General features: G+C 38.6%; 1 protein-coding gene across 2 annotated transcripts in view; it reads left to right on the forward strand.

Annotated features, from left to right (window-relative positions):
- The first annotated feature begins 760 nt into the window (after positions 1 to 760).
- The window catches only part of nectin1a (nectin cell adhesion molecule 1a), a 37745-nt gene continuing 24083 nt past the window's right edge, over positions 761 to 14422 (forward strand). The window contains exon 1 of one of the 2 annotated variants that reach the window (XM_053648949.1): positions 761 to 1282. In XM_053648949.1, the coding sequence (XP_053504924.1) occupies positions 1231 to 1282 (52 nt within the window). In that variant the 5' untranslated portion in view covers positions 761 to 1230. The remainder of the gene's footprint in view (positions 1283 to 14422) is intronic. The other variant, XM_053648948.1, reaches the window with a different exon arrangement.

Here is a 14422-nt window from a genome sequence, read left to right on the forward strand (position 1 = left end):
AAGTACTGTAGTAACACACATACAAGCACATGAACGTTTCTTGTTTCCTGTCTTTCAGTCTGAGTAACTCCATGGATCAGTTATGTTTTTCAGTGTACAGTGAAAGCATTGCTAAAGAATGGCTGTCAAATCACTTGCATTTTTGCACATAGACAATCCTCCAATATACTGCAGCAGTACTTCTGCATTTTGTACATTTTCTGTAAAACATGTGTCATTTTTGAAATAAACATGTCTTTAGAATTGACAAATTGCTGTGCTATAAGATGAACAAAACATTTCAGGACATGTTGGTATAGGAAAACTCACCCCACCACCCTGTTGTTGATGCCCTGTTGTTGAGTTTTATTAGTTGCATGAAATATATCTTAAAGGCCAATTATGTTTCAGTGTGCAAAGGAATGTGGGCGTGGTGTATAGTGTTGTGGGCCTGTCCTTAATTTGCATATCCGTACTATTCATAGATTATGTACAGTATTTCTTCATGTAGATAAAATTGTAGGTGCTCCAGTACCTTTTTCTGTTGTCTAATGCCGTTTTGTTGACACATTAAGCAGAGTAATGTATTATATATTAAATAAACCGAGGTTTTGTTAAAGTTTACAAAAACAAACAAACAAAAAAAACAGGAAAAACCTGCACATGCTCGTTTTTATCAACGGATCCTCGCGCGCTCTTTGACTCCGCCCCCATTTAAATATGTCCTGCATCATTATTACAGAGAAACGGCCATACGTTCAAGTCAAAGTCAAAGCAACAAAGTGACTAAAGGTCGAAGGGAGATTGTGGATGTATGCACACAGACTCAGCAAGTAGGCTGACTGTAGACTCGTTAAATACAATGAAGGGAAGAACAGAGGAGAAACTGACCGCGCGCGCATTACATCTAAAAACAGCATAAGGAAAACAGTCAGCAAGTACCATCAGAGATCGCGAGCTCTATTGTTATTGTGACCTGTAGCTCATTAATCTCAGTATCCTGTGCTGGAAGCTGCCCACGCGCAGCTGAACAGACAGAGAGAGAGAGAGAGAGAGAGAGAGGGGGCGCGAGCGAGCGCGCGCGAGCTTTTCCATCCAGTGTGATTTCAGAGAGCAGCACTGACTGAACCGAAAAGCACGCGAGCTTTTCATTTTCCGGTCGCGCGATTGATTAACTCGCGCCGATAAATGGGACTCTGGACTATTTCTCACCTCATAACCGAACTTGCTGTTTGCTCATAAAGAGAGATTATGTTTACTTTGGCTTTCCAGTTTCCCCTCATCGCCGTCCTTGTAATAGCAGGTAAGACTGGCGGTTTATTTTCTGTTCCTGTGAAGGCTGCTGTGCTGTGAGTGTATTTAGGCTGGGTTTTAATGCACATTGAACAATCGGTAGAGCCAGAAGGCAAACTAGGCTCACTGCCTGGAAAAGCAGAGAGAGAGAGAGAGAGAGAGAGAGAGAGCATCATGCTGTGTGATGCTGCTTAATGAATGGTAGGTTGTAGTTGCAAGCTGCGTGAAGAAGAGAAGAGGATGCTACTACTGCAGATGCATATAAGTTCCAGCCGTTTTGCTCTCTCTCTCTCTCTCTCTCTCTCTCTCTCTCTCTCTCTCTCGCTCTCTCTCAATTCTGTCTTAACATGCACAAAAAGTAAAAAGATGTATTACCTTCGAACGGAATCAACAGTAGATCCTGTTGCATGCTTCAACCTGTCAGAAGGTGTTGCTTCATGTTCTATAGCAGCAGCTTTGAGAGTAGCTCCGGCTGCAAATCACATGTTTTTACTCTATTATTGTCCTCATTCTAATACTTTATCGTTTCTATGGTAACAACTCAATCACAGGGACGTGTCCGGTGGACGCTCAACATAATCTAAGCCCAGTGATGAACACATTTCAAAATGTGTTGTTATTTAACAAAAACAAACAAACAACAACAACAAAAAAACAGAACATTTGTTATGAATCATTCTGAGAAGGTGATGTTTATTTAAAATTTATGGAAGGAGTTGGGGGCACAGTGGTTAGCATGTTTGCCTTGCACCTCTAGGGTTGGGGGCTCGAATTCCACCTCCACCCTCTGTTCGCAGAGCTTGAATGTTCTCCCTGCGTTTCAGGGGCTTCCTCTGGGTACTCCGGTTTCCTCCCCCAGTCCAAAGACATGCGCTGTAGGCGGATTGGTATTTCCAAAATATCTATAGTGTGTGAACATGTGTGTGATTGTCACCTGTGATGGATAACCTTGTGCCCCAGGTTACCTGGGATATTCTCCCCTGAAATCCTCCATAGGATAAGTGGTATGGAAGATGGATGGATGGAAGGAGTCTCCAGTGTCAGTACTTTGTAACAGTGTGTTTTATGTTTATTATGATCATTTTTATATATGATACTATATACACAGACTACATTTCAATGATTTATATGCCACTTATATATTGTATAACCAGTGTGTTTCTCCCAGTATATCACACTGCAGCATATCCTTTAATGCACTGCCCTTGTGGAAGTCAATTCTCCAGTATGAGTGTCTTCCAACACAACACAGCACATCACTTATATCTAAAAGCATAAGGTTAATGTTAGCTTTACTAATGTATGTCTAATTAGCATAACAGAGTTTTGTGTTTGTTTGCTTGACATACAATAGTTGAGTGTTTCTTTATGCATCTGAGATATTATTCTCATCAAGAGCTGTGTTTTTAAGCCACAAATCCTCACTGAAGGGTAATGCATGCTAGAAGCAAATACATTATGTATGTAAATGCTTATGCTGATGAATGAGCCCCAAGTGTGAAAATGTAATTACTTATAGCAGGTTTGCAGGTGACTCATAATTTTGACAAGGCTTGTCTTGGCTTATAAAAATGAAAAAAAAAATTGTAATTAAATCCTGAGTGAATTAATAATTCACACCTATGCTGCTTTGCCAATTCTAATGACAAAATTCTAAAAGTTCAGAAGAAGCAAATGAATCAAAAAAGTAAAATTGTTCCCCCTGCACTGAGATAACACTGAGATAATCAGCTCATTATTTCTTCTCTTTGTCTTGGATTAAATGATGACGTGTTTGTTTTACTTCCCTCATTGAGTCATGCTGTAGTTTACAGGCCTCTGCTCCTTCCCAGTCCCATAAGATTCCATTCCATTCCATCTTCTCTAAATCATACTAACGAGACTTAAAATAAGCATGCCATGTTCCCAAGGGAACATTTCAGGAAATCTAAGAAAGATTCATTTTAGGGATGCAGAACGATAGAGATAGATGATGTCAGGATTTATTTATATGGAACACTGTAATGGTATTTCAGTATATCAGTACTGGCAACCAGTATTCTAACTCTCAGGGTTCTTGCTAGTGTCACGTTTTGTTTAGGGGTTTTAGGGGTTTACGAGCTGATCTCCTAAAAACGGCTATGTGACAACGGCGATGCTACAGTCCTTCAGATTATTACTACTTGATTTACATACTGTATTCCTGACATACCAAACTACAAACTCATTTTTATTACACCAGAATCCTGTTGAATTCTTGAAGGTTCATTTTCTAATTGTTTAAAATATTCATTTCTATATTGATTAATTTTCTCTAACAGCAACTCTGAACGTAGGTCTGGCTATAAGGCAAATCACAGCTTTATATTAATGCACTTGTTCTAATACATCATCATTATTATTATTACTATAGTAACAGCTAATTCACAGGGACTTGCTAATAATAATGATAAGTGAAACTTAATAATAAACAGATTAAAACATATATTGTTTTTAACAACAAAAAAAAGTGTATTTTTTTATATGGTGAAGCTTTATTTAACATTTATAGAAGGAGTCTCGTATGCCTCACACCTCCGGGGTTGGGGGTTCAAACCCCACCTGTGCCCTGTGTGCATGGAGTTTGCATGTTTCCTCCGGGTACTCCGGTTTCCTCCCCCAGTCCAAAGACATGCGCAGTAAGCTGATCGGCATTCCCAAATTGTCTGAAGTGTGTGAATGGGTGTGTGAATGTGCTCTGCGATTTTGTTGGCACTCCATCCAGGGTGTCCCCCACCTTGTGCCCCGAGTTCCCTGGGATAAATTTCAGGCTCCCCTGCGACCCTGTGTCGGATAAGTGTTACAGAAAATGGATGGATGGATGGAAGGATGGATGGATGGAGTCTCCAGTGTCAGTGTAAGAGTCAGAGGTAAAGCTTCAGCTTTAAGTTTTCTGAGATGCATCACTAAAGTATTCTAATTGTATTTGTGATTTGTGTGCTCATTTCCATTAAAACAAACTCACTGTGTCTCATGCTAGTCGGCTTGATAGAGAAATGCAGTGCATTAAATGTGAAATGAAAAACGCCCGGTAACCTCACCATCCAATAACCTCAAAAAAAAACAAAAAACCCTCCTCCTACTTTAATGGTAAGAGTCATGTGATGGGAAATTGACATATGCCAGGATAGTCCTGGGTTTGAGCTGCGGTGTCCTGTGCTCTTTGGTGGAGAAGCACTATAGCCAACCAAGACAAGGAGGCGTCTTTACTTACATGTCAATCGTATTGCCTGTCAATTCAGAAAGCTCTGCCTGTAACATTAAGGTGTTCTAGTCTATACAATATGTCTGAATGTGTTTTCAAGGGGTGTGGCTTTCAGAGAAAACTAAAGGAAGGGGCTTAACTTGGTTGAATTTCCAGCTTTAAAACAGCGAAGATAGGGTAGAATTACGCAGACTGTGAAAACAAACTTGAAGACATTTTGTGTTTATATGCAAGATCTGCATTGTGCTAGTCAACATATCACTGTGATGTAGAGGTATTACTTCAGTGGCTAAAATTCTTCAAACCTGACACCAAGGTTGGTTATCACTGGTCCAATACAAACACACAATATCAATATGTTGCATCCATATTATCATGTTTTTAACACTTAATTATCTAGGTCTGTATTTATGCCATTCTCACATCCTGTTCTTGGTAATGTCCCTGTGGTGCCCCATTTTAACCACTCATCTACTGTTTTAGAACCCCTCTCCTGATCAATACTTTTTGAGATTCTGTGCATGCTTTGTAAGCTCTATGCGGACCGTGGCTTCAATAGTCGAATGAAATCAAGATGTCAAGAAAATCCTAGAGAAACGGTTGATCTTTATTTGGGGTTAATCGGAATCACTTCACTGATGACAGGTGTATGATAATAACATACATTTGAACATTTTGATAACGTTTGAATGTGATTGGTTCATTCCGAACACAGTCACATGCCCCATTAGTTCTTTTTTTTTTTTTACATTACAAAAGCCTGCAATTTTAGCAGACAGGGGTGTTATCCTGTCACTTAAAGAATTCAGATGAAGTGAAAGGAAAGAGTTCATGTAAAGAAAATGAAAGCACTAACTCTGTGTGCATTTAATGTTTTATTAACTAATGGCACCTCTGTTAATGAGTAAATTTCTTATTAATACAGGTATATTATTGACACTAAAACAGCACACTGAAAATTCCAGACCTTAGTGCAGTGTAATTGGACATTCTGATGTTCTAAAAACTGAATAATTACATAAATGTGTACTATTTACACTGAAGAATTAGGTTATACGTGTTTTTTTCTATATTTATGCACACAGATAAAGGTATATTTCAACACCAGCCCTTTGGAAATTATTATAATACATGCGAACTAATTTTGATTATTTTTATGAATTATGCAACAGGCTCAGGGCTTAATGTCAGAGAGGAAAAGCCCTCTTTTTACAGTTATATGAAAGCCTGGCAGATAATCCTCTCAATATACTCAAATGCACATCCTGCACATCCTTGCTTCACAGGGAATTTGTGTGTATGTGTTTATTTCTGGTGTCCAGCATCATCTGACTGTACAGAGGATAATCCTGACCCACTTTTCACCCTCTGGGTCTCATCAATCCCTCTTTAGCCTCTACCGAGCACGCTCTGACCATCTGTTACACTCTGGACTGTTGCCATGGCGATACTGTACGACTTCTCCGCACAGATACAATGCAGCAGGTCACAGGCCGTGTAGGAAAGACATGGACTTGAACAGGGGTCATACTACTGATAAGCTACAACATGCATATGGCAGTCTGAGCTAAAGTGATGAGGAACAGCGATTATGAAGACAGGGTAATCACAGAGCGCTGCAACAACCAACCGCCCCCCCAAGCACTGCGAGCTTGGGAGTGCTAGATTACAAACATCCAATGATGATGTTTTTTTTTTTAATCACAGACTGGAAAGAGTCTTCGGAGCAAAATCCATCCATCTATCCTTCCTCATGTTATGTAGACAGCTTCGGTCCAGATAAAATCATAGATTGGAGGGATGTCATGGCATGCAATGACAGTAACACTGTCAAGTGTGACTAACCCTGCCTAAGAGTATTACTCAGTGAGATAGCAACTCCTACAGCTTCCTGGCACGTTGTATTAAGTATTATGTCTGGCTTAAAGCTGCCTTCTGTAACAGAGCTCAACTGTAATTACAAACACAATAACAATCTCAGGATAAAGCGGCGTCACACTAGACTTTAGCGCTACATTGTCTTCCATTCATGGCAGTCCGGAAACGGAAGCTCATGCTTAGAATTTTCACACTATGCTGCGTGATGAAAGTTCAAATTTGGTGAACTCTGACCTGCGTAATCGTATCACGTGAAGACGTGTGCCTAACAGATGATCTCAACGTCACTGTGTGACCTTTTTAGTAAAAAATAAAAAATTTAAATTAAAAAATGGAAGCGCTAATTTTAGCGGTATTGAGCTATCCTGTACTTTACAGCACAGCTTTGAAAGATTATAAAAACAATTTAAAAAAAGAGTCTGCCTGGTTGTTGGTGTTGTTGAAAATAGGAAGAGACTGTATATTTAACACTTGGAAACATAAAATACTTTTTTAATTGCTTCAAATATTGTCTGGCATTTTACTGCTGTAAGACATAATTACATATGAAAACTTCAGTGCCCTGAAGTATGATGATGTCATATCCTGTTCCCGCCCATATTCACAGCGGCATCTGACAAAAATACGCATGCTTAAAGCCTAGTATGACTGCGGCATAATTATAGATAATATAATCTAATATCTTGCTGCTCAGATATTATATTCAACTATATTATTTCTTCCATTATTATTTAAAATATTTATACCACAATGTTGAATTCTCAATTCTGAATAGTCAGAATGTGTCGATTAATTTTCAGTAATATCAGCACTGACAATAGAACACAGAAGGCAAATCACAGGATTATATGAATTCTGAACAATCCCACCTATTGCTAACTTCTATTTCTGTTGTCCAGTATAGCTAAATAAAATCTTAGTTTCCTCCAAATTTCCCCTTGGGGATAAATAAAGTGCACCCATCTGTCTGTCTATCTATCTATCTATCTATCTATCTATCTATCTATCTATCTAACCATCCATCCATCTATCTATCTATCTATCTATCTACCTATCTATCTATCTATCTGTCACTCCACCCACCCACCTACCTATCTAAACAAATAAATAAAATCTTTGCACTGTGGCATAGTGCTTTATCATTCCATTGTGATCAGCTCTGTATGAAAGAGTGAAAGAGCTACTGTCCCCTCTGAAACTATTGGAATGGCAATTCCAATTCATAGCTGTGAAGAAAAGCCCCAAAACAACAGCCAGTGACATCACCAACAACCTTCAAAGTGCAGGGGTGAAGGTATCACAATACACCACTCAAAGAAGACCTCCATAGCAGAAATTTAGAGGCGATACCACAAGATGCAAATCTGGGACCAAGATTAACCTCAACCAAAGGAAAGAGGAAACCTCCATCTTTGGAAAGGCCAAAGTGTGTAGAAAGAATGTATCTGCTTATGATCCAAAACATACAAGCTCATCTGTGAAACTTGGTGGAGGTAGTGTCATGGCTTGGGCTTGCATGGCTGGAACAGGCTCACTAATCTTTATTGATGATTTAACTCATGATGGTGGCAGTAGAATGAATTCAGAAGTTTACAGGAACATTTACAGAGAAATGCATCCAAATTAATCAGGAGGAACTTTATCACACAGCGAGGCAATGATCCAAAACACTCTCCCAACTCAACAAAGGACTCTATCAGGGGGGAAAAGTGTAAGGTTTTAGACTGGCCAAGTCAATCACCAAACCTTAACGCAATTGAGCAGCATTTCACCTCCTGAAGAGGAGACTGAAGAGAGACACCCCCCTGAAACAAACAAACACCTGAAAGAGGCTGGGGTTAAAGGCCTGGAAAACTCATCACAAAAGAAGAAACCAATTTGACCATGTCAATGAATGTCAGGCTTGATGCAGTTACTGCAAGCAAACAATATGCAACCAAATATTAAGTGTTATTTACTTTAATTGACTTCAAGACTTATCTGTTCCTATACTTTTGCTCACTTAACATTTGAGTGGTCTGATACAAAAGGTTCTATGTTTTATGTATTTATATTTAGATGTAAATACCAGGAAATAAAAGCTGAAATCCTAAACTCTCTCAAACCCAAATGGCTTTGGTGTATATCACAATCAAACGAATTGGTCTTGCCATTCCAATAGTTTCAGAGGGGACTGTATAAAGAGGGCTTTATTGACAGACATAAGCTTCCATGCTGTGCGCTGTCTGTTCCAGAATCAACAATTTCAGCTGAGCTGTATGTCAGCCAGCAGGTCGTCCACATGAGTGCATTTTATGAAATGGTATGCCGTTTAACAGTGTAATATGGTACGCATATATATTATTCTGCACATTTATTCATTTATTTTCACACCTAACAACGTAGGGTAAAACAGCATTGAAGCTGGAACTGTAATTTGTACCCTGTGTATGGCTGTTAATTGAAGTTTACCAGTACTTAACTACACTAATAAAATAGCCCCAAAAATAGTGATGTCCTGCATCAGTTTTTGCTTTACTGATTCTCATTCTGAATTATCAGACCATGCTGATGTGTAAGCAAGGAAAACACGAGCAAGGTCATACTATGGCATGATACCTTTTCCGGATTTTGTTTACTAAACCCAGGGGAATGTGAATACAATATGAGGGGATGATGACCTTTGTAGGCCTTCAGTCCACCTGAACATGACTCAGTTGCTAAATATGGCATTCTCTTTCTTTGCCTTAATAACCACAATATTATATTATGTGACCTCTGAGATATTTTAATGTATATTATGTGCTGTGTTTAATGTGGACTATGAAGGTAAGCTTGTTTAATTGTTGTTAAACAAGAAAGAGTCTAGAGTGCCATTGTCCTACCTGAGAAATATTTAGGTACTATGTGTCAAGAATCAAACCCAGTGCTGTAGAAGCTGCAGGTTTATTTTGATGTGGCATCAGGGTTTAATCCTAAGCTCCGTTACCTCTGACTGACAGAATAATTAAGATGGTGTGTGTATACAGATATAAATATATATTGAAGTGAAGTGAAATGCCTTGTGAAGTGAAATGCCTGAGCACATTGTGCTCTGGACACCTCGTGTTTCTGTATAACCACCCGAGTGTGGTGGTTTTGACACTTCATGCTGCGACAAGGCTCCATATCTGCTTTCAAATAAATGGAACTGTCTTTAGCCTGCACTGGAAGTCACCCAGCTTTACTGCATTGAAGGTGATGATGCTATTTGGACTTTTTCTTGGTGTCCAGAATTCTGCCATTTTCCATTTATATATATATTTAGCTCAAAGTGGCTAGCATTTGTAGGGCTAAAATATTAAGGATTAATTATTTAGCCCACTGCTCTCCTATGACCAAAGACGGAAATAGGTGAAGCCGAAGGTTGAACACGTATTTCAATTTATTATTTATATATCTGACTCCATTTAATTAATTATCTGACTCCAAAAGATTATCTCCAAGTTAGTTTTGGAAGTACAATATCTCAGTGTTCTGATTATTTCTGATACACTGATCTCAGTGTTCTGATTTATCAGTTTCATGCTAAACGTTCATTAAATACCGTTCCTACGCCAGAGGCTTTTACTATATATATCCTATGATAAACAATTATTCTTTTTAGCTCAGAGGTTTATCAACGTGCAAGCCTAGGCCTTTCCTATTTACTTGTCAGAGGTTTAATTTAAACTTGCTAGCATTAGCCTTTTACGTTAACTTGTCAGAGGTCGATTTTAACGTGTCTAACATACGACAGCTTTAGCTTAGGAAACTATTTCTAATAACCATATAAATACAGTCATGCACTTTTAATGCAACATACTTTCTTACTGAAGAACCACTGAATATTTAATGATAGCAATAACAAATGAATTTATTAAACAAAATCACAAAAGAAGATATACATAGAATAGAGGCAAATGTTGACCAACGTCTGACATAGGATGTGTGCTGGTAATAGCACTAATGGCACAAAAGGGAGCCTCTGATGTTATAAGCCCCTTCCTTGATGGTACCAGGCAATTCTATGTTACAAGCCCCTTTCTTTTATACCCCTGAGCCTCTTTGAAATGTATAGTGACCAAGAGACCAAATGGGAATGAACCAATGTGTTTTATGGCAGGATGGAACCCAGCTGCTTAGGAATTATAGGTTAATTAAGTTCCTGAGAATGAGTCGGTGGGAAGAATGTCACCAGGGTGTGTGTGTGTGTGTGTGTGGAGAAAGATTGCACATACATTGCAACATATATTGTAAAGGTTGTTTCCTAAACCTATATGATATTTATGATATCACCACATCGTTCACCATGAAACATGGATAAAAATGATACCAAACATGCCCTGAGTAATACTGTTCTTAAACACAGTTCAGATGATCGGGTGAAGTTGACATGGTATCTCTGAAACACATTCCTGATCATTTTAACCTTAATCAAATTACTGCAACAATTTATAAATCTTCTACACATCCTCGTACAAGTCCGAGTAAGATGTACTGTAGCTACGGGTATTTGTGGGTTAACATAACAAACATACAACACAGCTGATTATCCATCCATCCATTCATCCATAACTCTTATCCTACACAGGGTCACGGGGGAACCTGGAGCCTATCCCAGGGAACTCGTGGCACAAGGCGGGGGGCATCCTGGACAGGATGCTAACTCATCACAAGGCACAACTGCATACATTCTCAAACTATGGACAATTTGGAAATACCAATCAGCCTACAATGCATGTCTCTGGACTACGGGAGGAAACCCAGAGTACCTGGAGGAAGCCCCCGAAGCAAGGGGAGAACATGCATGCTCCATGCACACAGTGCAGAGGCGGGATTTGAACCACTAAGCCACCGTGCCCCCACAGCTGATTATATACATGTCAAATAACATTGTTTTGCACAGTAATTAGACTGTAATAATATGCATCATTGCTCAATTAAGTCTTCATTATAGCTCCACCATATTTAAAGATGATGTCAAACAAGCACTTCCCTTTAAATTTTTTAAATCACAATTTATAAAGAGAACCAGAATGAACCAATCAGAATCATGCATCATGCTACTAACTAATAGCTAGTTGAAGTCCTGAATCTGATAAAGTACCTGAGGTTTACTTCAGGAGGAGAAAATAAAACAGCATAGAACTGAGATAAGATCTCATTTCTATAACATCCTATTACCTGCATGTTATTTTAATCAATTTCAATCAAACTGTCATAGATGTATTTCATTTCCGAGGCCTATTTGGATGAATATTATTGTAATATGACAAGATTGGTTGGGTGGCATTGCCCAAAATCCATGAGCATGTCACGCTTATCAATTTAATCCTACAGGGATTTAATTTAGCATAATTCCTCAGCCTTCCCTCAATTTAATTCCAGGCTATGCCACTGACATACACTGTGTAAATAAAATACATTAATAGGATTTACGTTTTTACTAGCATGGGAAAAAACCTGTTATATTGAGTAGGTTAAATAATAGCCTCAAGTACACATCCTTCCTTTTTGTTTCTGACACTGTTGTAACGGCTCTGATATCCAGCTGATACGAAAACATTGAAGACTCCAGGACATGGATGATATCAGATGACGTTTTTTTTTTTTTTTCAGCCTGATCAGCCGCTGCTTGCAGAATAAACATATCACGTTCCCGAGTGGCTAAAAAGGAATGTGGGTTGAATGTCCTGGCTTTCGGTTTGCTCGCTACATTTCGTGAACTTGCACTGACCCTAAGTCTATGGAGATGTTTTCCACGTTAATCTATACACAGCGCACAAAAGTAAAATCTGAAGTCTGAAAAATGAATTGACTCATGCAGAGCCGTTTGCGAAATCCATCACTCTGTATCATATATCTATAATTATTGTTGCACCATAAGTTCTGCTTCATCCAACCCCTCGTGACTCTTCAATGTAAGAAATATATACAGTTCAGAGTGCTAGCATTTGATCTTGTTTAAACCCCAACGGGGGTTTTCTTAATCAGAAGCAGAAAAAGTCCATCTGGATCATATTTTTTGTACTTACCAGCGATGAGAAGAGATTCTTGGCACATTATTCTCCATACAGAAGTAACACATTGTTCCTGTCCTAGTAAATTTGTCTAATTCGTTCTTAGCTTATATAAAGGAATGGCTAGAAATGAAATATAATATCTTTTAAATTTAATATCTGAAGTTTGCTTCTTTAGCTTTGCAATAGAGCAACAAATTTAATCTAGGTAGCATATAATAGAAGTAATACATTCCCTAACACATTAAATATCTATAGATGGGTGACACATTATAGGAAAAACCCAACATAAAATACCGTAATAAGGTGTTGGAACACCACAAGCTACCAGATCAGCTTTAATGCACCTTAGCATCAGTTCTACACATTGAACTCTACTGGAGTGTTGAACACCATTCTTCTGAAAGACATGTGTGTTGAACACATATCTGTGTTTTGATGAGGTTGATGGTAGAGCGCTGCCTAACACACCACTCCAGAATTTTCCACGTGTTCAACTGGAATGAGATCTGCTGAGTGAGAAGGCCAAAGCATATGATTTACATAATGTTTATCCTCATGAAACCATACAGTGAACCCTTGTCCTGTGTTTGCACAGTTGCATTTTCAGTTGAATTTTGGGGAAACCACTTGAAGCATTCGTTGTGTTGTGTTGAACTATTTCAATTGCTTTTGTTTCATTTGTTCATTGCAAACAGTTGAAAGTCTGTAAATTTTGACAATAAACCTGATTTTCAATGGGGATTGAATCATTTTGATTGCAACTGTACATATGCAACCTTGAAGTAATCCAAAAATAATCCAGATTACATTGCATTCATATTGTGATACTTGGATTACATTAAGTATTTTGTAACTGTAACGGAACACATTTTTAAAGTAAAGCCTGCTGATATCACACAGTCTGCCACAGAATCTGACAAGGATCATGTCCTACAATGTGACGCGCAATAAACTTCGAAGGCGGCTGTTATTGCGCAGTGTAAAGCAGCCTTCACGCAGTCTTACTGATGTGGTTTAGGACACAGTGTGACTTACTGTAATCTATAAACATGAAGACAGTTTCACTGTGTAGCTGAGCGCTGTGATATTGCAGACGGCTTGCAGCCATCTTATACAACTAGAATCACTTTTCTCGTCAACACGTTTTAGTATCATATTACAGGAGACAACAAAAGGCAGAGTTGTTTGAATTCACAAGAACAGACACACAACCGCCTAAATATAAAGGCATCATATATCTAGTGCAAAACTAAGAAGCAAACACATTAATTACATTTGGGATTGGGGGAAAATTGTGTCAATTTGATTTTCCGCTGAATCATTTCATTGACGTGATAAACTCTTGCCATATTTTTCAGTTATTCCTCTTAATGCACGTTATTCAGTGTGGAGGACAGTGGTGGATTAGTGGTTAAGGCTCTGGGTTACTGATTGGTACGTCGGGGGTTCAAGCCCCAGCACTGCCAAGCTGCCACTGTTGGGCCCTTGAGCAAGGTCCTTAACCCTCTCTGCTCCAGGGTGCTCCCTGCGCTCTGACCCCAGCTTCCTGACAGGCTGGGGTATGTGAAGAAAACAATTTCACTGTGCTCTACTGTATATGTGACCAATAAAGACTCATTATTATTATTATTATTCAGAAACTATGGTGAAAGTAATATGAAAGGTGTGTACTTATGAGAGTACGAATTGTACATTTGGACCCATGTGCTTACAGGTCCAGAGATTTTAACGAGAGCAAAGCAGCTTTAACAGGAATGAATAGTCTTTGACTCATTTAAAACTTTTTAAAGAGCTCCAGTAAGACAGAATAATAATCCAATAATCAGTTCCAAAAGTCTACATTTTTTTTAAATAAAATATTACTGAGATTTTCTTCCATGAAAAAGGACCTGCATGAGCAGTACAATGAATACAGTGCCAGTGGCATTGGATTTTGATTAATCTATTCTGTTGACTCAGAGCTCAGAGACTTCTGAGTCATGAGTAAGGAGTGAACGAATAAAACATGATGGGTATACTGTTATAG

This window comes from Ictalurus furcatus, chromosome 18, assembly GCF_023375685.1.
Source record: "Ictalurus furcatus strain D&B chromosome 18, Billie_1.0, whole genome shotgun sequence".
Taxonomy (NCBI): domain Eukaryota; kingdom Metazoa; phylum Chordata; class Actinopteri; order Siluriformes; family Ictaluridae; genus Ictalurus; species Ictalurus furcatus.